The sequence below is a fragment of the Limulus polyphemus genome, unplaced genomic scaffold (genome assembly GCF_000517525.1).
Source record: "Limulus polyphemus unplaced genomic scaffold, Limulus_polyphemus-2.1.2 Scaffold3107, whole genome shotgun sequence".
In the NCBI taxonomy this organism is placed as follows: domain Eukaryota; kingdom Metazoa; phylum Arthropoda; class Merostomata; order Xiphosura; family Limulidae; genus Limulus; species Limulus polyphemus.
The window spans coordinates 117,014-141,046 of NW_013668717.1; the positions used below are offsets into that span (position 1 = coordinate 117,014).

Genomic DNA, 24,033 nt, shown 5'->3' on the forward strand with positions numbered 1-24,033 from the left:
ATGGCTATTACTTGTACACTGCTTGTACACTGCATGTTCAAATAAACCATTTGTGCAGTATAATGTTTCCAACCATCAAGGGTTGGAAAATTTATAGCTGTTTCCCAGAGAAAGCAGCTCTAAACTTTAGATATCACATGTCAAGTAAGTCAAACACAGGTATTTTACATCTACATACTCATGTACATTGCTAGCTTATGTGGTTAAGAGTGAACTGCTGCTAAAACCCACTGCTCAAGTCGAGATTTTTCATAGCCCCTGGATCATGTGACATAAAAACTGCAGTTTAAGGTTTTTTTTTATTATTTCCTTTACAATAAAGGAATTATAACTTAGATAACATGAAAATTTAAACTATAACATACATTATAATGTTAATTTCATTGATATGTATTAATAGTAAAGTGGCTTAATTAAATTTTGAATGTAATGCAGTACCATATGCAAAAAGGAATTTAAAAATGGCACCAGGGGCCATAGGATTAAATTATGTTTCCACATTGTGAATGCATGTGATACAGAAGTGTAAAGTTTTCCTATTTTAAAATAGTTCTCCTTGCTGGAACCTGGAGGTAGAAATGACTTCACCCTATTTTAGGTATCTGACTTGACCCGTATTGGTGTTCAACAGTTTAAGATTAAATAAATAATCTAATCCCAAATTATTGTACCTGAAGATATCTATTATATTAAATGAAAGGTAGTTGAAACTATTAGTCTTGTGAGAATAATCAATTTGATTATTCACTTGATTAATGAGCCCAAAGGTTATTCAATTAGTAAATTTCACTGATTACGAAGTTTCACTGTGCTGTTTAAGTAAACTGAAAATCAAGAGTTGTCTAGGGAAATAATGTAACTCAAGTATTAACTTGCAACAAAAAGTTCGGGATTTTAATAAGGCAGGCTGGAGAAAAGAAAATTATCATTTTTATGACATTGTTTAATAAATCCCACTAGTTCATACTAAAAGTTTAGATAATCTAAGTCCTCGAAAATATAGATGTTAGTTGTTTGCAGCATCAGTCACAGCTAGCTAGACCTAAGTACTGTAAATGGCAATGAGATTGATAGGCTAGTACATTTAAGTAACTGTGAAACATATTAGTTGCCATATATTTCAGGATGTGAGTTGCAAACATGTAACATCACTACAATTACTTTCAACAGTATCTGTTTTGTCTGGTGAGTCAAGATGTTGTCCACCATACTGTTTAGATAAGTGTGTTCTTTGTACTTGTTTCATGTTTGACTTGTGTACATCCCTCGTATTGACTTTATAATTTTTTGTATTTGTAAGTTTTTTTCTTAAGTTTTAAGTATTGCAGACCTCTTGGATTTTAGTTAATGCTTTCCAGTAATTAAGAATGTCTTGCTGCTTTACCTCATCTGTTTCACATTACTTCTCCAATGCTAATTAATTTGTGGTTTGGATTTTTTTTCCCATTTTTTCAACAAAGGTAAATGACTTTTTATTATATTTCAATGTGTTACTTTCCATTTTTCAACTTGCTATTGATACAAAGTTATTGAAAGATTGCATTATGTATAAACTGCCAGATTTTGAAGTTTTCTCAATTTGTCTTGCTTTTTGTGGGTTCATGTCTATTGAAGTAACTTGTTTATCAAACAGAATACTTTATGCTCCTTATCATTGTTCAAAGTTGTTAGTGGACTATCTCATATTATTGGAAAACTGAAATGCTAGTTATAGCAAACTGTTTTCCACTCATTTATGTCAAAACTTTTTGTTGCTTTGGAGGGTCTGCCTTACTCCTTGCCTTTGTGATACCTTGGATTTTGATTGGTTCTGCATTAATTTATTTCACCATTTCTGGTATTTGCAATATGGAAATAACCTACTCTTCTTCGTTTATTTTTTCTATGAGGTGGGTTAAGGTATTTTTATTATATCCTTACGTTGGTATTTTAAAAGATTTACACCAATATTTCTCTTACCATTTGGTGTGTACATCAAATCTTTACCTTAGATTACCATAATTATATTCACACTGTTAAACCCCCCCAGTGGTTCAGTGCTAAATTTGCAGACTTACAACACTAACATCTAAGTTCAATTCCCTGTAGTGGAAAGAAAGCAGATAGCCTAATGTATGGCATAGAACTAAAGGAAAATAAAGGGACTTGAATGTTTGTGTGGGAAAGTTTTCATCATTTTTCTTCAAAGCAAACTATTCAAAGTTGTTTAAAAGTGGAATAATTGTCTTTATTGGACTGCTTTTCTAGTTGAACCCTAGTATGGGTAGCAGTAGCCTCTGTGGATTGGATATACTTGCATTTTGATCTGTTTTGACTTTTGTACTTAAATCAAGGGAATATCATGTTATTTTTTAATAATTATTTTATATGACAACATGCTTGTTTGTTTACTAGAGTCCTTTGCATCTGAGTTGTATGTTATATATTCAGTGCATATCTAACCTTTAGGGTGGTGTTCAGAAATACACTGAACTCTTTAAATGTAATTGTTATTTGGAAAACCTATTCCATTACTTTGAGGTTGTCATGATTCAGTATGACTGTGTTATACATTCTTATCATGGTTTGTCCACTTGGTATCTTCCATGTTTGTATATATGGCTATGTATTCAAGATGCCTGTTAATATAAAATAACAGACAGCTAGTGTGTTGGCGTGCTGTGTCATAACCAAGGTTTCAAATATTTCTAAAAATGTTAGTATCCACCTGAAATGAGACAAAATATGCATGTTTCTCACAGTGTTTATTTATCGCCCTTAACACTAAAAATGTTTTACCACCATGTAATGCCCCCTTGACTGTTTTTCGGAAGTGTAGTTTTTACAATATTCAATGTTTGTATGCTAAAATCTATATTAGCCAGATTATTAGACATTTAAAGGTAGTGATTAAAGAACACCAAGGGAATGTTGACAAGTGTTTATAAGCCTGCACTATCTGAGTATCATGTAAATATAGTTCACAATATCTTATGGCACAAACTAAATTGTTCTTTAACTGTTTCTCTGTTGAAAAAGTTATTTTTTGCAAATCAGTAGAAATGTATAGATATAAACTTCCTCAATTGCATTTAAGAAACATTAACAATAACAACATCAAGGTTAAAAAACTATATAGAAATTAATTAGGTAGCTATTAGTTAAATGTATAGTGCTGTTGATGGTGCTTTGACACTTGTATGAGGCAAAGAAGCTTTCCCTAACTGAAATTTGTAAAGAACTATTTAAGGGTAAATATGTCAAAAGAGCATCTAACTGGACTCGTTGGTGTCATTTATTGATGTGCTTTCTACAGCTTATCATTTTGTCAGCTGTTTTCGTATAGCCTACTGTTAACCTGCCTTTCCCCCTTGAATTTGTGTGGATTTCACACAGATAATATTTAATATGATTGTTCAGTAAAGCTTTTACATATAGCTGCATGTTTCTAACTATTCTTTATTATGACACTTTTTTATCTTGATGGAAACAAATTGTAATAACATTCAACTAACTAATTTCAAATTGTGTCATTAACACTAAGGATGACCTCTATTTTTTACTTTATTTTCTACCTTTTCAAGTGTGTAGTATTTAAATGTATTTTACTGATGCTTCGTAGGTGCCAACTTTCATGTCAAATCAGTGGAAAGTATCTTACCATCACAGCCTGTTTTGCATCTTTGTAAACTTTCATCTGATCACAGGTAAGTAATGTCTCTTAGAAATTACTATTATTTTAAAAATACATTTTAATTTGGTTTAGTACATTATGGTAGTTTAATACTCAGTTTTGTGAATGATTTTTTTTTTTCATTTGTTTGTAACTGGCATTTGCTAGTGTACGTACAACTGTAAAAATGTGTTTGTAACTGGCATTTGCTAGTGTACGTACAACTGTAAAAATGTAGCATTGTTTTGTTTATAATGATCATAAATTACAAAACACATTACAATCAGTAGCTTCAGAAGAAATATGTAATACTTGCCATTTCATATGGAATGGAAGAGCTAGGTTTTTATTACAGAAAAACTAGGTTTTCTATCAAATAATTTACTTTATATATATATATATATATATTGTATGTCTTAAAGATAAATTTAGTGAATTGTATGGTATCTTCAGGTCAAACACATCATCCTGAGAGTGATAGATCCACTGAATATCAGGAGATTCAAAGATATCTTTAAAAAGTCAATCTAAATTTCTCTGAATAGCCCAGTTTGTGAAAATGAAATAAATAGACTAGACACAATAAACAATCTTTATTAATTTCACAAACATGATGTATGTACTTGCATAGGTGCTGGACTTTTGCTGAAGGCAAACTTTTCTCTCTCCTAACTGCCTTCTTCTAGATTGTGTACCAGACTGTTTAAATCTAATGTTCCTTACTTAACAGGTAATGTCAGATTTATTCACGGTGACTAGAACTATCCAAATGATTGCTCATTTTCATTCAAACATAAGGAAGATTGTAACCTCAAGATATTACCTGATTTACCATTGGAGGACACAGCTGTCTACATTCATGCACAAGGTTTAGTGTTACAACTATATAGTACCACTCACAGGTAGAACAAGTGTTATTTCCATAGAATGAAAAAGGCAGCTAAAATGAAATCAACTTTCTTGACCACGTGTTAAATGAAAAATGTGCATGCACACACACACAAAATAACTGATACATTACATTTCGAACTGTACTTCAAAGTTGTCCTCTAGCTAACAATTAATTTTAAATTTAAAACCAATAAAATGTATATATACACACTTGTGTTGTAACCTTCTTTTGCTCCTGTGAACACACACCTTTAACAGAAAACACAACCATTTAACAATGATTAAGCCAAACAGTGAAATATTACATAGTAAAAATTGCCCAATGATGATATTAGTATGCAATTTCAGTCTCTTTGAGGATCAGTGGTAAATTTACAGACTAACAATGCTAAAATCCAGGACTTGATCCACATAGTGGACACATAGCAGTTAACCTGTTGTGTAGCTTTTTTGCTGAAACAACAATAATAATTTTAACTTCATAATTAAGAAACCATTAGGAAAGATATTAAATTGCAATAATATAATAAAGTAGTGATACATAAAATAAAAAATGGTTAAAAAGAATTAAATTTTGTTAAGGTTGAATTTATTAAACACAGTTCGGTACACAATAAAATAAAAGAATATACAAAATATACACACACATCTCAACAACAGTGACAAGGTCTGACTCCCATCATATTAACCTTGGCAGTAGATACTTTAAAGTTGTGGTGGATCACCGACAGGCTACCAATATGTTATAATTTCATGAGTTTTGGCCAAGGTTGTTGTTTTTTTTATGGTGGTAACATCAGAGGTGAACACACATCAAATGTCTTTGCTTGATGGTAATCAAACATTCTCCAATGAGACATCCTAAGCTCCTGATGCCTCAACATTCACTTTTCTTCCCGTTTCACTGTTGATGGTTATGCAGTTGGTGGCTGTGGCTGAGACACTTGAAAACTTGGCTCAGCAAACATGTAGGTAGTAGTTGTCAACAACTAGATTCCTAAAATGATGGTTGCTTCTTTTGGCAAGGGCTTGGCTTCTGCAGATGGGTCTGCATTGGACTGGGGCTACCTGGCTCCAGGATACTTCAAAGCTAACTCAGTGACCAACTTGGTGGGATCCCATACATCATATGCATCAACCAGCAATGCATCTTCACCCATGTCTTCACTAGATTAAAAGTTGGGCTGACCCCAGAGTCGTAGGGTCAGTGGGACAGTCCAGCTCCTTGCAAAACAGGAAACTTTGTGTATTACTAATGGTCATTGTACCCACTTCCTCCCATTATACATTTAAAGAAAACATGGAAGTTTAATCACTGAAAAGACTGTCATCCCAACTTGTTGAAGATAACCAGAATGGTCAAGAGTTTGATCTTAAAAAGCATATTTGAAAATGTAAGGTCAGGTGTATTCCAGTTGATCAAAAGGTCAGCAACTTATAAATATATTTAAATTCAATCCAACTTAAATATCCTGTGCTACTCTTTTTAAAAAACAAAAGATAGAACAGAGCTTTCTCTGAGACATAGTGTGAGTCTCTCCATTATTCTTATTTTTCCATGAAGATTCACTAATGCCAAAATTAAAACATTCTATCACTAATAATAATGAAAATAACAGGTCAGTAATTATTGTTATTAACCTAATATTATAAGATCTTAACATCTAGATCATATCATATTTTTCTATTATTATGTTTCCTAATAGTTATGTTTTTATTTAATTTATCCATTTGTGTTATTCAGCACTCATGAATTCTTTATACAGGGTTTGTATGGGTCTTGGAAAATTCTGGAAGTTTTGGAAAAATAAGAATTTATCCCAGTGTTTGGAAAAGTCGTGGAAAATGAAAATTTTTCCTGTCAGTATTTTAAACCAGTGTTTTCCATAATTTGTTTATTTGATGATTACATCATATAATATCTGATAGCAACAATCTTCTAAGTGAACCCTCCCCTCTGTGTTTTCCCATAGTGATGAGCATGAGCTGCAAATGCGCATGCATAGATAGTAACTTGAATTACTTCAGCAGTACATGGTTGAATGAGGCCAATGATGTCTGAGTCTTACCATTCAAGCAATAATTTAATTGTGATTGATCTGTTTTTTTCCATCATTATTTTTATGTCCTGAGGTATTGATTTGAATGTGTATTTGCATAAAACTTGCTGGGAAATGTATGTTTATTATTGCATGGCTTCTGAAGGATGAGTGCAAGGAATGGCTCATTGCAAGTACACGTCGCCAAGAAGTCTGTTGCAATGCGTGCCATAAAAAGTTCAATGTTGGCAGTATGGACAAGTCTGCAGTGATAAGCCATATGAAGGAGGAAAAGCACAATGCTAGTGTGCATAAATTGTACTCGTCAACAGCAGGCACACCAACCATATGCAGTTTGATATTGACTGAATCTAGGTCAACACAAGGTAGAACAACAACAGTTAGGCCTACTGTTGTAACAAATCAACATGATGCTATAGTCCAGAAAGTAAGTGAATAATATTCCTAAGTTAAAGTTAATACTAAAGAGAATGGGCTGAATTTCATTGATTTAAATGCACAATACAATTTAATGAAGTTGCATTATTTTGCAGTTAGTCTTTGAATGATTCACTTCTATTCATCTAGGTGTCAGTACCTCATTATGCAGTTTGTTCATTATAGGGCAGACTGGATTCATATGTTTCAAAAGAACATGAGTAGAAAGCTGAGATTTTGTGGGTCCTGAAGACCATTGTTAGCTGGCACAGTTACAAAAGCTGTGAAAGAATAAATAAACCATTTAAAAAAGGTGTTCCCAGATAGTAAAATTGCATCCAAGTTCTTTTGAGGGGAGAAAAAATGTTCATGTGGCTTGTTTTGGATTGGCCCCATATATTAAGTCAAATTTGCATCAAAAGCTTGGGAAAGATACAGACTTTATGCTCTTGTACAATGAATCCTTGGATGGTAAAAATCAAGAAGACCAACTTGATGTGTACCTTTGGTATTTTGACTCTGAAATAAATCTTTCATAATTTCATGATTCTGCATTTCTTGGCCATATACAGGCTTATGATCTCTTAAGCCATTTCTTACAGCTGACAAAATAGCTTAATCTTAATCATCTTTTGCAACTAGGGATAGATGGTCCAAATTTTAACTAGTCATTCCATGAGAAAATAGAATTAGAGTTAAAAACTACAAATTTGGACCTATCCTTAATCAACACTGGGTCTTGTAGTCTCCACACAGACCATGGGGCTCTTCATACTACTTTCAAAGCCTCTGATTGGGATTTAGAAGCAATACTTAAATCAGTGTACCACCTTTTCAAAGATACTCTAGCCAGATGGGAAGACTTTGAGAAAATTACCAGGTCTCGTGCGTATTCACTAAAATTTTGTTTTACTCAATCGGTAGAGAATGCACCTGTTGCACAAAGGGCAATTTAAATTATTTTGTTCAAATACATGGGCCAAGTCACAGATTACAAGTCCTTATGGTATGTTGTCAAACTCATTTTGGTACTTTCTCATGGGCAAGTAATTATTTAAAGGGACTTTTCTGTGAATGAAGGATGTCTTCCTTGTTGGTGAGTGGTTAATCTATGATTATGTGAAGTCAATTGGAGGTATTCTGGAAGCTCCTTTGTCAAAGGAACTGTTCACTGCCACTCAAATGTTAGACAAAAATATAATCAATACCTCAATGAACAGAGGAAGCAGCTGAACTGAATGAAAAGACGCAGAAAAGAAAACTTATCATGAGGATATTGCAAAACTTAAGGCTAGATGCCAAAGATTTGAAAAAAGATATAGCATCCTTAATTGAGGCTGCTGATGATCTTGCTGACAAGTCCAAAAACAAGGCAAAATAACTGATTTGGAAAAATCGAATAGTTTCAGGAAAATGGCAAAGGTTTTTAGAATTAAGAATTTTGCAGGAAGAAATTCAAAGTTGGTGGAAAAGTTAAAGAATTGTTAATCTATGTCCTGTCATTGTGTTTCACGTGTAGTCATACATGTATACACTTTAGCATAATGTATATAGAATAAACAGTTAATGTGGATTATATGACTGACTTCATGTTATATTTGGTGTAGAATATCAGTTTTGAAGGCTATGGAAAGTTTGGGAAAAAGTCATGGAAATCTGAATCACCGAAGGTGTATGAACCCTGTTTATATAATGTTCATACATGCATGTGAGACCACACATATATATATATATATATATTTATTCGTACACCTATATTGCCATATACATGTATCACTATAACATATGGTTATATGCTCTAATAGCTTAAGACAGACTGCCTTTGGCTCCCATGCGTGTTACTTTGGTAACCGTCTTGGGTTACTCTCCAAAACTACATCTCGGTAGCTGCAATAAAGTAATATGCTTACATGTATGAGCTGTCAAACACATTTTTCTTTTCAAGCATTGGGAAATAAATAATCACTGGCAGAATTCATGATGATTGTGTGTAAACACCAACCATATCTATTGGGAGGCTGCCAGCAGCAGTTTGACTGACTCTAAGAATTGTCTCTAGCTTTTAAATCCAGTGCTTCCTCATCTTAATCATCCTGAAAGGCCAGCTAAGTACTCTCAGTTCTTTCCTCCTCATCTTCTCTGTTGGAGTGGATAAAACAGTGCTTCCATCATCTGGCACATTTGTTCCTTCACTGTCTTATGTTAACATTTCTGTCATATGGCCACTGTTCATAGTTCTAGATATGCAAACTCAACAGCATCAACCAATGCAGGCTTTAACTCTTTCCATATGGATATCATACCTACTCGATCAATTTGACAGATGTGCATATCACAGTGTTTTACAGTTTCATTCAAAATTTAATTAAACAACTTTATTATGAATGTATTTCAGTAAACTTGGCATCAGAGCATAGTTTGTAATTAAAATTATTATATTATCAAAGTTTTAATTTCAAAAGAAAATATTTGAAAATTGTGAATGTTCATTTTTGTTGTCACGTGACATGCTTGAGCTTTCAATTCTCTCTCTTACTTTGTGTAACATTAATATATAACAAATAAAGTGTCAAATAATTATAAACAAAATATAATGACAAGGTCAAATGTACAACATTAACTTCCTAACTTTTCCAGTTGCTAAAATATATTTTTCCAACCCATGACAGAAGCTCCACCCATCTTTCCTTGACTTTCAAGACAGTTTTCAAAAACTATGTATTCTTATTTGATGCACATGTTTATAACCAAAAGAAAGAGTTTTTTTTTTTGTCTATTTTGAGCTTTCAGTCATCATTTTGAATTTGATGGAAAGAGATGATGCACATTTGTGATGGAATTTTTCCCTTGTTTATAGTTTAGTTAGAAAGCCAGTTAAATGACAATAATTTTGTGACATTCTGTTCTAGTGACTGATATATATATTTTTTGTGTTCTGAAATTTATAGTTGAAAGATATTGAAGTTTTATATGAGCAATGAACTTCAAGTAAAAAAAACTAGGCATGTTTAGCTACGTGTTCGAATAAACTTTCATGTCACACAGTACGTCATTGTATGAGAGTTCGCTAAAGCAAGAATTATTATTTTTCATAGACTAATAACCTGAATATATGGTATAATATAATAAACTTTAAAATAATTAAATGTGAGAAGGTGAACAATTGCATTTGTAAATATTATTAACTGAAGATGTGGTGACAAAGGATGCATCCAAAGAAGAAGAAACTATGCTATTATTTTATTTAATCATTTTTTTTATTTTTCATTTCTTTTGTTTTCACTGTATATTGATGATTTAGGTATAGTTAGTATTAGAGTGTAAAAAAAAATAAGAAATAAAGTTGTACTGCATAAAAAACTTAAAAATCATTTAGAATATTCTATAGTTATGTAAATGAAATATGAAAATTGAGATGAGAAAGAAGTGTCTAGTATTAACTTGAAATTCACATTTCACTCAGACTGACTTTGTAAAGGCTATGGAAACATGCAAGACAAGTTTTTGGTAAAGTAACCTTATTTTTAAAAAATTGTTTCTTTTGTGTACATCAGATTTTAATGTTTACTAAGAGCTTGCCAAGTTTTGTGAAGATACACCTGGGACATTCAGGGTTATAGTATGTTTAATTTGATGGTTACATGAGAGTTTTAAGGTTGATCAAATTGAATAAGTTAGGGCCTACATCAAAGGGTTAACCAATCCATGTCTTATTGTGTATGTTGTAGGATATCTGCTATAGGAGAACTTTACATTACTTCTTCTTTGAGCAGGACATTTGCCCAAGCATTGAGAATGTTAGCAAACAATCTGGTGATCTTTGCTCACCATCATGACATATGATAAATGTTTGTCCTATTCAGTTTGGTTAGATTAATAGATTTAGCAAACATTCAGTCTGTATTACCCATTCTACCAAACCACCAGACTGAAAATGATAAAATGAAGTGTGTATGTCTTCACCACACCCAACATTTTACACATCTGAGAGAATAGTTGGTGTTGAAGTTAGCTTTGTCAACACATCAGTCACAGACTGTGCTGATGTATTGATCAATGTTTATTTAGTGAAGTGGTCTGTGGACACAAGTATGTAAAGGTAATCATGTTCTATCTGCAGGAGTAACCTAGCAACAATCAGGGCTACTATCTATAAGAGAAAATGAACAATTTTCTGCTGGAGCTCACTTTGTTTAGACTGCTTTTTCTTTGGATGGCACACAACATACACTGTAAACAGACAAATATGGCAAGAATTATCACCAGATGTTAATAATGTCTTGGTGCCCTCCAATTTTCATGTTATGCAAGGTCTGGATTATGTCACACCTCAAAGCTCTGGGCACTAGCTGTAACACAGGTTGAGAACCCACAGCTTGGTGGTTGAAAACTATGATACACTCACCCTCTTGTTCTTGAACAGGCTTGTACAAGTTCCAATGATTACATGCATCCATTTTATGTCCTCAATCTGAGCTGGAATGCCCATACTAGATATGGTTCCTTCCATTGCTTTTCCCCGTTATCAAGACATTAACCATAGTATCCATCTACTAATGGAATCTCTTACTGTATGGCTTGTCTTCACTATTGCAGAAATGGTTTCAACTCTCACACAGTGTCCAGTGTTTGATAATTTAACAAATGGATAGGGTCTCTTCATACAGCAAGACAATCCTTCCATGTTGCATGCCTGGGCAGTGCTGTATGACTAAATCATACTCTTTCAATGCTGTTATTTAGCATGCCATGATCCCTTTTGGATCTTAAAATTCAATCAACCTTTTCAATGATACATGGTACATTCAAACAGTGAACTTTCTACCATAAATGTAGTGTCAATAGTGTTTTACAAAGTCTACAACTGCAAGCAGCTCCTCCTTTGTCATACAGTATCTGTGTTTAGTAGTCATAAGCATATGATTACACACACTACTCTGATCAGCATTTGCATAAACACTGCTCCAATTCTACTATCACTGTTGGAGCCTCAAGTACTCAATCCTGTTGTGGATACAACAACACTGTGTCTTTTATTAAAGCGTGTTTCAGGAACTAAAATGCTTTATGTCATTTGTTGCTCCATCTGGAGGGCACTTCGACTTTAGTGAGAGTCAAAAATTATGTGGTGATCTTGGAGAAGCTGGTCATGAATGAACATCACTTGGTCACTGGTTGAGGCCAATCTTGCACCATTATTATTTTAGCAAGCTTTGTGTAGATGCATTCCCAACCACAGTACAACAAACAAATTGCACTACATTGCATATAAACATGTTTTTCTAATTTAAGTTTTAAGTCTGCTTTTTTCATTTGCTTGAATGATATTCTCAGGTACCTGATGATGACAAAACCTTGTCAAAACGTTGTACATTTGCTGTTATATTAAAGTTTTTCTTCATTACCCATTCAAGCCGTCTCCAGCCATTATTAGTCTCAAAGTGGGTTCCTCGTCATCGAATTTAAACATGAGTTACGCATTCACATGGTTTATATCAGTGCAGAACTTTTTATCCTGACCATCACTATTGGAGATGACCAACCACTCTCTGAAGACTCTGTACTTTAGCCTTCCTTCATTGTTCCTCAGCACTGGTTACATCCCTAGTGCTCCAAGGAAACCTGTGTAGCAGTTGTTTCATCAGAGGTGCATCACTTTTTCTATGTGATAGTGTGTGACATGTTAAACCCAATTGGCCATTTTGTCCTACACATAATCAGCATATTCAGCCAAACAAGTCTCTGAGTTACTGCTTCTGCTATGAGGCTAGATTGCACAATCTTCAACAGTCAATCTCAGATGTGTTGGTAACTGCTTATGACCCTTACTTAATGCAATAGATAACCAGGACCTTGTCCTTCTTCAGAGAGATAATTGCCTGAGCTAATGCTGGTTCATTTCTGAACAAGAAACAGCTTATTTCATGTGTGGGCTCTACTACTATATTGCACAGAACTAATGCACAAGATTTCTTCCACAGTAAATTGCAGAACCCATAAATGTACAAGGGTGTTCGATGACTTTCTCTTCAACATAAACTCATACAGTCTGTTGTTCCTGAGTCTAGTCTGCCTCACTTTATTTAATTCTTTATAGAACATAAGTTTACTTGTTGCACAGGCAAAATTGACTGAGAAGCTCCATAGTACATCTAACTCAAGGATTCTGTTGCCATAACTGAGATCAGTGATGACAACCTTCATTCTGTGAGCAACACCTCCTAGACCTGGGGTTGGGTAACTCTATTCAGTTTCAGCCTCACCAGACATCACTACTGTGATGATCCTCAGTCATCCCTGCTTCCCTCACACTGAAGTTGATCCTTAAGGAAAGAGTACGAACAGCTGTTTTGGATACTTCAGGCACTGGCAGCTATTCTTCCAGAGTTGTTGGCTGCAATAAGATAGAAGTCATAGACCTTAACAGCATCTGCAAAAATTCAGTATTCGACTCGATAATTTTCAAAAACCTTCTACCTCCAGTGACTGACAATTCCTCTTGGTCACAGATCTTTCATGTTGTACGAAGTGCCATTTACTTTCCAGCAAATCTTTTTAAATGTAAACACAAGAGTTAGGAGTAAAGGGCAATATGTACATCAGCAGAAAACTCCACAATAACATATCCTTTGGTCAAGAGACCCCCCCATTTTTTGTCTTTCTTTTTCATAATGTTGTATATTCAGGTTAAGCTAGTTTTCATTAGAGCCATGGAATAGGTCTACTGAATAATAAGAGATTCAGCGTAGTACCTCTTACATAGTAGTTCTAAAGTTTGTGAAAACGAAATAAATAGACTAGACACAATGAAAAATCTTTATCAATATCACAAACATGGTGTGTGTACTTCCATAGACAATAGACTCTTGCTTTTGCTGGAACTTAGCTGTTCTCTCTCCAAACCAACTTCCTCAAGATCATGTACCCAACTGCCTAAATCCAACCTTCCTTATTTAACAAGTTGTGTAAGATTTACCTATAGTGACTAGAACTATTCACATGATTGTTTATTTTCATACAAACATAAGGAAAATTGTAACCTCAAGATATTACCTGATTTACCATTGGAGGACACAGCTGTCTACATTCTTGCACAAGGTACGGTGTTACAGCCATATAGTACCACTCATAGGCAGAACAAGTGTTATCTCCAGAGAATGAAAAAAGAATAAAACCAGCTTAACAACTTTCTTGGCCTCATGTTGTGAAAAATTTTGAATAATATTGTGTTAAAATAAGAAGGTAGAAATGCATGTTGATAAAAGAAGAAATAGCCTATTGTGCTGAAAGATTACATTGATAATCCTAGTGTACAGCATGAAGAATAATTAGCTTACAAAATCTTGCATGCTAAGATGTTTTACTAATTTGTTAAAAAACAACAACCTAATTTGAGATTTCCAAACACTAGCCTAACCGATCTCTACAGTTTTACTCACTATTATTCTTTTAATAATGTAGCACTAACTTGCTTTCTCAGATTTTTGCAAATTATCTCATTTGGGGAAACCTATTGGCCAAGTATTTAGAATAATCAACAAGTATTTATATTAATTTTTAAAGTACAAAACATCACAATATCTTTTGAAACCTAGCCAACAAAATATATGTCTCAAAATAATGACTGCTTCTGCACACCTTTACAACAATTAGTAAAAGATATTGAAGTTTATTTGCCTATCAACTAGAGGGAAAATTGTGATTTAGAGTAAATCCTAGAAGCAGATAACTGAACTTCAAGATAATCTGCATTTTTAATTTTTGGTGTGCCTTTTCCACAATTAATAAAAATAATTTATTTGATAATTGCTGGTTATGATTTTAACCAATTTCTTGATATGAATTTCAGGGAATTGTACTTTGGTGGAGCCAAAAATTCCTTAGAAAGAGTAGAGTTAAATAAAATTGTGGAATTGAAGATAGTAAGATCAGAATCTGAATATCCAGGTTAGTGAGAAACATTCATTGTTGGTCATCTTGATACTGATGAAATTGTGAATGTACGAAACTACTGTGTAATGGCTGTTAGTTCAGGAATTAAATGTCTTAAGTAAATGTCAAACACACTTAACCTGTATAACTGAAATGGTCTTATCAGGTTCTGCTTATCTTTAAAAAAAATGATTTGTTCCAAACTATATTAAGTGAAGGCTTTCAATTCAGGATGTTAATCTGTAAGTAAATTTGAGTTGATTCATAGCTGACATTATAAATGTGGTGACATAAGGATTTGAATATTTACTAAACAAGACAGGGAGTAAAGACTTCCACTTTAGGAACTGAGTGTGTCAGTAAGTTTGAAACATTGTAAAGTTTATATAAGGGTCAAACATGATTCTGAATATCTGAAGACAGTTTAATATTAATTGTCTTTAGTAGAGCTGAGAGATTAGTGTAATTTGATAACTGATTCATTGTCAGCCTAATTAATTGATTACATTCAACTAATCAATTATTCTTACAGTTGTCTTGGATAGTTGGAATAATGGAAAATAATAATAATCAAGAAACACTAATTTCAATTAGTTTATTATTTTTGTGAAAATCATTGATGTAATCGATGCTCAAAGGTTATGAAGTTAATTGCTCTGCTCCATTCTTAGATTCATGTGAAATTTTCTAAATTTCACGTGCTAAGTGCTTTACTTCAAGATTGATAAATATTTGTATGTACACTCTAAGTTAAGTTTCATTGTACAAGTGTAATGTCTAAATGTGTAAAGATTAATGTTGTAGGAACTTTTCAACTGTGGTTGTGTGGGAAGATTATGTACGGATCATTCTATTGGCTTAAAGCGTTTCTAGAGAATTGGTGACAGAAAATAAATGTAATTATGTGGATAAGTGTCTATGAGCTTTTGTTCATGATATTTAGTCTTATTTTTTTTTCTAATTTCCATTGGTTTTGTTGTATGTGCATTATTGCAAATGCATGAACTCAGGTTTCGTCTATATAAATAATATGCTTGCATTTGTCTGTGCAGAACTTTTCTCACAAATCTCTTGATTAAACTCTACAAATCTCATATTCTTAGAAAGGCCTTTGCCCATGTAGTCCAGATAGCAAATTGACTTTTCCATTTAGAATCACCTTGTTTTTTGCTTAGTCAAACTTTTTAACCTTCTATCTACTGGCATATTTTTCTTTTTTTGTGAGTTACATTTAAAATTTAATTAAACTACTTTTTATTCATGATATACCAATAACTATCATAAAAACGTAGCTAATAATCCATATTTTTGTAGTAAATAATTTTAAGTTCTTCCTTTATAATGCAATATAAAAAAAATATATAGAATTTTCCCTTCTGTGAGAATTGTGACATTTACACCCTATGTATCCCCTCTTCTCTACTTTATTTACCACCTCTCCAAGAAGTATGAAATTTAATGTAAATTACCTATTATAATATTGGAATCACTTGGAGAAAGCATAACTTTTATAGCCTTGAATCTTATTTGGTTACAGAGCCATGAAATAGACAACGAGGCCCCTCTTGTCATGCCCACCTGTCACATCCTGTCTTTCAGAAATTGCCAATATTTCTGTCTCATGTTCAATACTATATTATTTTAACCAATAGAAGGCCAACATTTTCATCTATAAAATGACATGTTATATTACACTGTTTTCTATAAAGAAAAATTGTAAATTTTGCTTTCAGTTCAAGCTTGATTCCCATGGGAAACACATCGAGAAGCTCAGATGAAGTTTTAACAGCTCTTGTTGCATTGTTAGAAAATCAGAATTTTTTTTATAGTTATGAGACATTGTCTGCTTTTTGCACATTATTATTCTGTATACTTTGGTGCATTATTTGGTTAAATAAAAAATTTAATGCAATACTACCATTACTATAAAAAAAGGAGGGTTATGTGTTATTGACATTCAACAGAAAGAAATAATGTACTTTTTTGTTTTTCATGTGTATTCTTTATTATTATTATAAAACTAAAATGTAAAAATAAGAAATTTTTATGTTAACTAAGGTTGAATTAGTTAAATGAATAACTAAATTCTTTCTTGAGGTATGCTCATAAGTAGCTTGTGCATAATGTAACTCCATAACATAATGTGAGCTGCACATTTGTGAAATGATTTACAACTTATAATGGTGCAAATAGTACTTAGCCAGATGTAGACTGTTAGAAGTGTAAAGTTATTTAGGATAAACAAATGTAGTTTCATATTATAATTTGAAGTCTATTCTAGAAAGAAAAAAAAAGGGTGATTTAGATTTCATTTTTTTTAAAGTTTTACTGAAAAAATTGTTTGAAAATTAATTTGGAGGTTTTGGGGATTATGCAAATAAAATTTGAGATTTTTGAGACAATGAAAAGTATTTTTAATCTTAACATGGAAATCTCTTAGCACTTGGATTAGTACATAGAAATGCTATACATATTCACAGACGTATCTTTAGTAAAAATACTTCATTAAAAAATCTGAATTTTTGTGTGCAAAAGATTTGTAATGCTAAAAGTCTGCCAAATTTTGTGAAGATACACGAAGTGTATTAAAATGAGTACAAAATGTTTACAAGGTTGTTTGAATCAACAACTTCATAGCGAGAGAGTTAATGCAAGGACTGTATGCTATATGATGGCATAATGCTGTTGTCATCATGTGACAATTGGCTTTGATTTCAACTTTAGTTTTTTATTTGCAAAGTATTTCACACAAGCAATACTTAACCCACTTGTAATTTCCTAAAAAAATTAACATTACACTAAATACAATTTCTGTGGGCTTTCTTGACTTATTTAGGTCTATAAATATGCATGTGTAGTTCATTCAAAACTATAAGCTTATCACTTTGTGAACATGCATTCAGATGTTTCTGCATACCAGCTAAGTTTGCTTTCATTACAACTTTACATTTAATTTACTTTGCAATAACTTATCTGTGGTTCATTTCATAGACTGCTATAAACACCTTTAAACTACTTTTTCTTTACTACAGGTTTTATTCTTTGTTTCAAATCTTAAAACTGTGTCATAACTAAATGCTCATGACTGTTTCATACTCCATATATTATTATATATACCAATACTTTAATGTAGTGTTTACTTTACATGTAGGTTTATTAAATAAAATTATGTCTATGTGAGTTTGTTTGTTTGACCTTGTAAAATTTTTTCAAGTAGATAAGGATTTATTGATCTAACACATACTGCCTGCAAGAAAGCGTAGCTTAAATGGTCTACATGAAAATGACAGAATTAGGAAAATTCAAGTGAAAGGCATGAAAACTACTGTAAATATTTTGCTAGTTTGTTAATAAATTGTGTGGATTTTATACCGACTGGTATTTTTTGTGTTCATTGTAAGTATTGACCAACTCGTTTTTCTTTCTAGTTAGTTTCATTAATGTTTAAAATAATGTTAATAGTGCGGCTACCCAGCTGTTGATATAGCATAGTCTAATCATTACTGGTTTTTATTATTCATGACTTTTTTTTTTCAATATGTTTGTTTTGGCACATGTGTAATGTTCAATTTATGAAAACTTAAAAATTTTATTTAAAAAACTGATTATTTTATACACAATTCAATAAAATGAGATTGTTTCCAGTCTCCAAATTACTAAAATAATAACTTACTGCACAAGGTTAAAAAGTGGTAAAATCCCCGATGTGACTGGAAAACAATCTCATAAGCTCTACATGTCTCAATATATATCTTGCGTCATCCTCAGGAGTGTAATGTTTTGCAAAAAATAACACCTATTTATACAGTTAAAATACCAATTTACATATTAAAGAATTTCACACCATCTGCTGACAACATTTCCATCAGTTTTCCAGTCACATCGGGGATTTTACCACTTTTTAACCTTGTGCAGTAAGTTATTATTTTAGTAATTTAGAGACTGGAAACAATCTCATTTTATTGAATTGTGTATAAAATAATCAGTGTTTTTTAAATAAAATTTTTTTAGTTTTCAATTCTTGACTTTGTTTTAATGCAAACAGGATTGAACTGGTAGGAAATCGATAGCTCCTGAGATTATTTTGTTTACATTTATATTAATTACTGGTTTTTTCTTATAGATTGATTTAAGGCATTAAATACTTCTAGCCAGTTTCTTACAATTATGTTTTGGTTTTGATCTCTATTGTTAGCTTATTTTTTATTAACAGATTTTAATAATTAAGATAGAAGTTAGAGGAATATTTTTTTCAGAACTGAAAGTGAACAATATGGATCTAATGATTTGAAACATTATAGTATAAAACTTTTATGACTTTGTGAAGGTGAAGATGAACATGTCACAATATCTGTCCATTGTAATAGAAATTCTAAAATTTGTCCCACAGTTACTAAATTTACAAGTAATTAAGACACAGTGCTTATAGCCCATTGATGTATGAATTACTTGTTCTGGACTGTAAGACAAACTAAAGACCTCAAACTTGGAGGAACTTGAAAGTAGCGCAAAACAATTCACTTTCAATTAACTATGCAAATTATTTTATTAGTATGCACATATTAATGAGCTTGGATTCAGATTATCTAAAAACAAAATATATTGAAAACTAATAATAATACCCATCTAAATTATACATCAATATAAAGCTTAAGAGGAGAAGAAAAACATGAACCTAATAGCACAAATGACAGACTATCACAAAAGAAAAGTAAAAAATATATATGTGTTTATTTTGAACACTACAATCCTCCCCTCCCAGTTACATATCTCCTATAGTTAGGGTGTAACTTTTTACAAACCATATTTTAGTTTATTCTCTACACTATTATTCAAGCTGTTCTGTGTAAAAATTTGCTAGAACTTTATGAAAAATTTAGGAAAACTACAAATGTTTTTGTTCGTCAAGTAGGAGAAAATCTGGAATTGTTTTATGTTATGTTCAAGTTCATCAAAACTAGTCATGCATACATCAATGGGCTATAAGCACCTTAAAATTATTTGGTCAAGTTTCGGTAATTGCAGCTTTACCTTAGTAGCAAGGTGATACATATAAATATGCTTAAGTGCATTAGTATCAAAAATAATTATTGGGGCTACACTAGGATTAGACCATCAATTTCTTTCTTTCAAATATTACATCTGTAAATTATGAAATGTGTACTGACTTTTTTATATTGAATACTAAAATATAGAAGTTTATTGATAAACTAGCTCTTTAAAAGGCAGTATTTATTTTTGACATATTTCTAGGACTTACTGTAGTCACTGGTGTTGAACTGATTCATGAAATCTCAGGACAAGGGATCTGCTCGGTTATTTTAAGTGACAATGCCAACAGCAAACAGTCACGTATGTGGATTTCAGCTCTTCAGAAAGTAAGTTTCAACCATTGTGTTCCTTACTGTTGTGTTTCTTGTAAGGAGTATTTTGATGTGCAAGAAATAAACTGAGAGTATGAGACCACATGTACTTACAAGATATAATTAAAAGCTAAAACATCTCAAATCTACAAAAATGTAAAAATTAGGTAAAAAAGAATGAAAACATATAATGATTTGATGTCTATAAAATAAACCAAGTTAAACAAAAGAGTAGTCCAGAAGACAGAGAGTGTTCTTGGCTTTGAACATACATTTGTTCATATATTTTAATATATATTCAAGCTGTATAACAAATGTCATTTTGGTGGAGCAGGGGGACTGCAAAAATTAGCAAGTCTTGGTCCAGTATAATATTCAGATTATAGTAAATTACTGTAAAATGATTAGAGCTTTTCTCTATGTTTACAGTAAATAAACTGAAAATTTCTCCTTTTGCTCCATATTGGAAAGTTACATTTCTGCATTCACTTAAAATCCTAAAGGTTTGTAGTTTTGCAGAATTCCATCCTAATGTAAAATTAAGCACAGGACAGATATGTAGTCTTAACATATCAATATTACAAGTGCTTTATTACTTAAATGACACAAAAATCTACTATAAAGTAAAATGTCATGCACTTTTCCCTTACAATCAAAGTACATACAATGAGTTCCAAGATATAGCAGAACTTTTTATTACTATTAGAAGGCATTACTTGTAAGTTTACCATGATTGCATATAGCTTTAATGCCAAATTACAACAAAGGCTTCATCTCTTTCACCAACTGAAGACTGTAGAGAGGCATGTTTTTGTAATTCATAATAGGTAATGAAAAATGTGAGATTTGTTATGTCTGGCTAAAAGAAATGTTTAAGCTGTTCTTTACAAGCAGTTATTTGACTGTCAAAAGGACAGCTGGACTGTTACTGAGTGAAACCCTTTATACTCACATCTTAAGGAAACTTGTATTTTGTTAGTCTTATGGAAAGTTGGAATCCAAATAGCTACTTCTCATTAAGTAAAACTATTTATTCTAGCAAATATTCCAAGTTGAACAGTTTTTTTTAGTGATGCTTCATGCTATCTTAACATTTTTTTAGTATAGGCTCACGATTAATCAGCTTGAATCTTTTTTTTAGAAAGAAGAGATGAGAAAATTTGGAATTATAATCTTAAAATGTTTAATAAAAAGTAATGATTCTTAAAATTTATTTTTAATTCATTTTAGGCCTTCAAAATGGTGCTAGAGTCACGTGGGTCATCTGTGCTGTAAAAGTGGAGTAGGTAACTGTATAGCAAGTGAAAAGAAGCTTACAACCTTTGTATTACATTACCAGGAAATCCTTCATGGAAATCACTTGCTTAAATGCTTCTAGGAAGCATAAGATTTTATGTGTGAAATCCTGGATAACTGTTTTATTTAGTTTCAAGTATTGATTATATGCATTATTGAAAGTTTTTTTTGAGAAATGAAGTACTTCTCATACTGTTATTCCTGTAAGTATGTGTAGGAGAAGGTGTGAAAATACATTACCACTTTATTAGTATCCTTAGGTATAATATCCTCTTAGTGATTTTTATTATGTAAAATTAACATGTTCAGGAAATAAATCTTATCTTTTTCTGTATATTTTAGTTTAAACAAAAAAGTAAAATGGGACCAATTACACACTAGGACTTTCATTACATTTAAACTTGTGTATACAGTGAGTTTTCAGTCATACACCAGGGCTATTGACAGGCATGTATGCAATGAACAGTTTAAAAAATAAGTAATCAAGCTACAGTATTAAAAACTATTTATGGCAGAACTAATACTGTTACCTTGTTATTAGTCTTATGCTTTTTTTCATCAAAAAATACGTTGCAGTTGTTTAATGTACAGATGCCTGTCAAAAATTATAATTATAGTAAAAAATTTAGAATAATTGCAACTTTTAAAGTTGTGATAATTTCTATAATTTTACATAATTAATTAGTTAAATGTATCTTAACTGTTTAAAGTAGTTTAGAGACTGTATAGGGAAAAAAAGCACGTTATATAAGTTACTGTATGCTGTTAAGATTGTTTTGTGTTTAAGAAATGATACATTTATCTCTAATTTTAGAACATTATGTCAGTAAATGCTAATCCTAAAGATAACAGATCTGTTGATACAGCACATTTATCGTATGTGTATAATTTGTTAATCATGTTTTACAGAAAGAAATATCAGAAAGATGTTGATAACAGGACTACAGTTGTAATTTTAAATAACTTTTAGATTAAAACCAGTAAATAAAACTTTAATATTCTGTTTCATATCCTGCCAAACTTGGATACTTTATACAGGCTCAAGCTTTGTTTAAATATATATTTTGAAGCTGGGAATTAACTTCTAGCTTGGATATGCATATTTAGTAGCACAAAATTATCCTATATTTTGAAGTTAATTAAAAAACAAGTCCCAGAACCTTACTATCCTTTTTTTGTATATAAATGTGAGTTGCTCTGCAATCCTTGATTTCAAACCTCTCATTTTGCATATTAAAATTCTAATTTAAACATAGAAATAGCCAAGTTGTTTTTTTTCTAATGTTAATGTGAATGCTGTAAAGAAGCATTAACCTATAAACTGAACTTTAATCAAAATTCTGATTAATGCCATAGATAATTGATACTTTTAATCATATTCAGGTTTTTATTTTTTTTATGTGAAATTTTTCAGTTAAACTTCAGAGAAGAACATTTTTTCATTTCTTATGTTTTTCCTCTTTTATTTTCATGCACTGTAATTGTAAATTTAACACTGTAAATATTAGAACCATAGGTTCATAGATATTAATTGAGTTTCATGTATATTTTATTAGCCATTACTGGTTTGAGCAGTTTAATTCTTTATTTTTCATTTAATTTGTTGTAGAAATGGAACAGTATTTTAGGATGTGTGTGTAGAAATTACTAGCTTCAGCCGATATTCAACTTATATTTTATTACACAGCTGTTAAAGTAACAGTGGTACAGATGTGTGGTTAACATTCAACCTGTAGTTCAAAGATCAGCAGGTTCTATCCAGATTTTAATACAGTGTTATTAATGTACAGGTAACATGTATATTTCATATGCAAGATGCTATATAAAGATTAAGTTTTTTTCCTGATACAAGATATTGAAAAAGTTTATAACTGTTTAAAGGTTTTATATAACATTTTGGTAAAGCAATAAAACTCTTTACAAGATATGTGTTTCACTTTTGGTACTCATTTTCATGTATGTTGTATATACCTAATTAAAATTTAAAAACAAAAATTTTAAATCTGTAGTGAAGAACTGGAAAGTGTAATTTTAATTCACACTCCTGCTTTAACAAACTTCAATCTTTTCTTCATTAAATTACATATCAGTGCAGTGTAAAACTACAAACTCAAAAAGTTTTCTCAGGATATCACTACATGTTTCTCTAGAATTACATAGTAAATCTGATAAAACAGGTGGTTATTTATCCAAGTACTCTATTCTTAGCCTATAATCAACAAAATGTGCAAGAAAAAATAACTGGCCTATTTTCTTGAGAAAAAGACCTCACTTTGGCATAACTTATTGTAACTTTGAAAAATTTTGCAATGTTTAAAGTTGAGTTCACTGGAATGAGTGGCAACTGCCTGTTGTGGAAAAAACACAATTATGTTTCAAACTGAAGGAAGACCTGAAGACTTTCAAAACGTTATCCTCTACA

The 24,033-nt window shown here is 31.7% G+C and overlaps 1 protein-coding gene across 1 annotated transcript in view; it reads left to right on the forward strand.

The window, feature by feature from the left end:
• LOC106468675 (zinc finger FYVE domain-containing protein 21-like) overlaps positions 1-23,536 on the forward strand; it is a 38,136-nt gene extending 14,600 nt beyond the window's left edge. The window contains exons 4-7 of the mRNA XM_013929115.2: positions 3,602-3,686; positions 14,870-14,967; positions 20,206-20,330; positions 21,546-23,536. Coding sequence (XP_013784569.1) covers positions 3,602-3,686; positions 14,870-14,967; positions 20,206-20,330; positions 21,546-21,590 — 353 coding nt within the window. The 3' untranslated portion in view covers positions 21,591-23,536. The remainder of the gene's footprint in view (positions 1-3,601; positions 3,687-14,869; positions 14,968-20,205; positions 20,331-21,545) is intronic.
• The last annotated feature ends 497 nt before the right edge of the window (positions 23,537-24,033 follow it).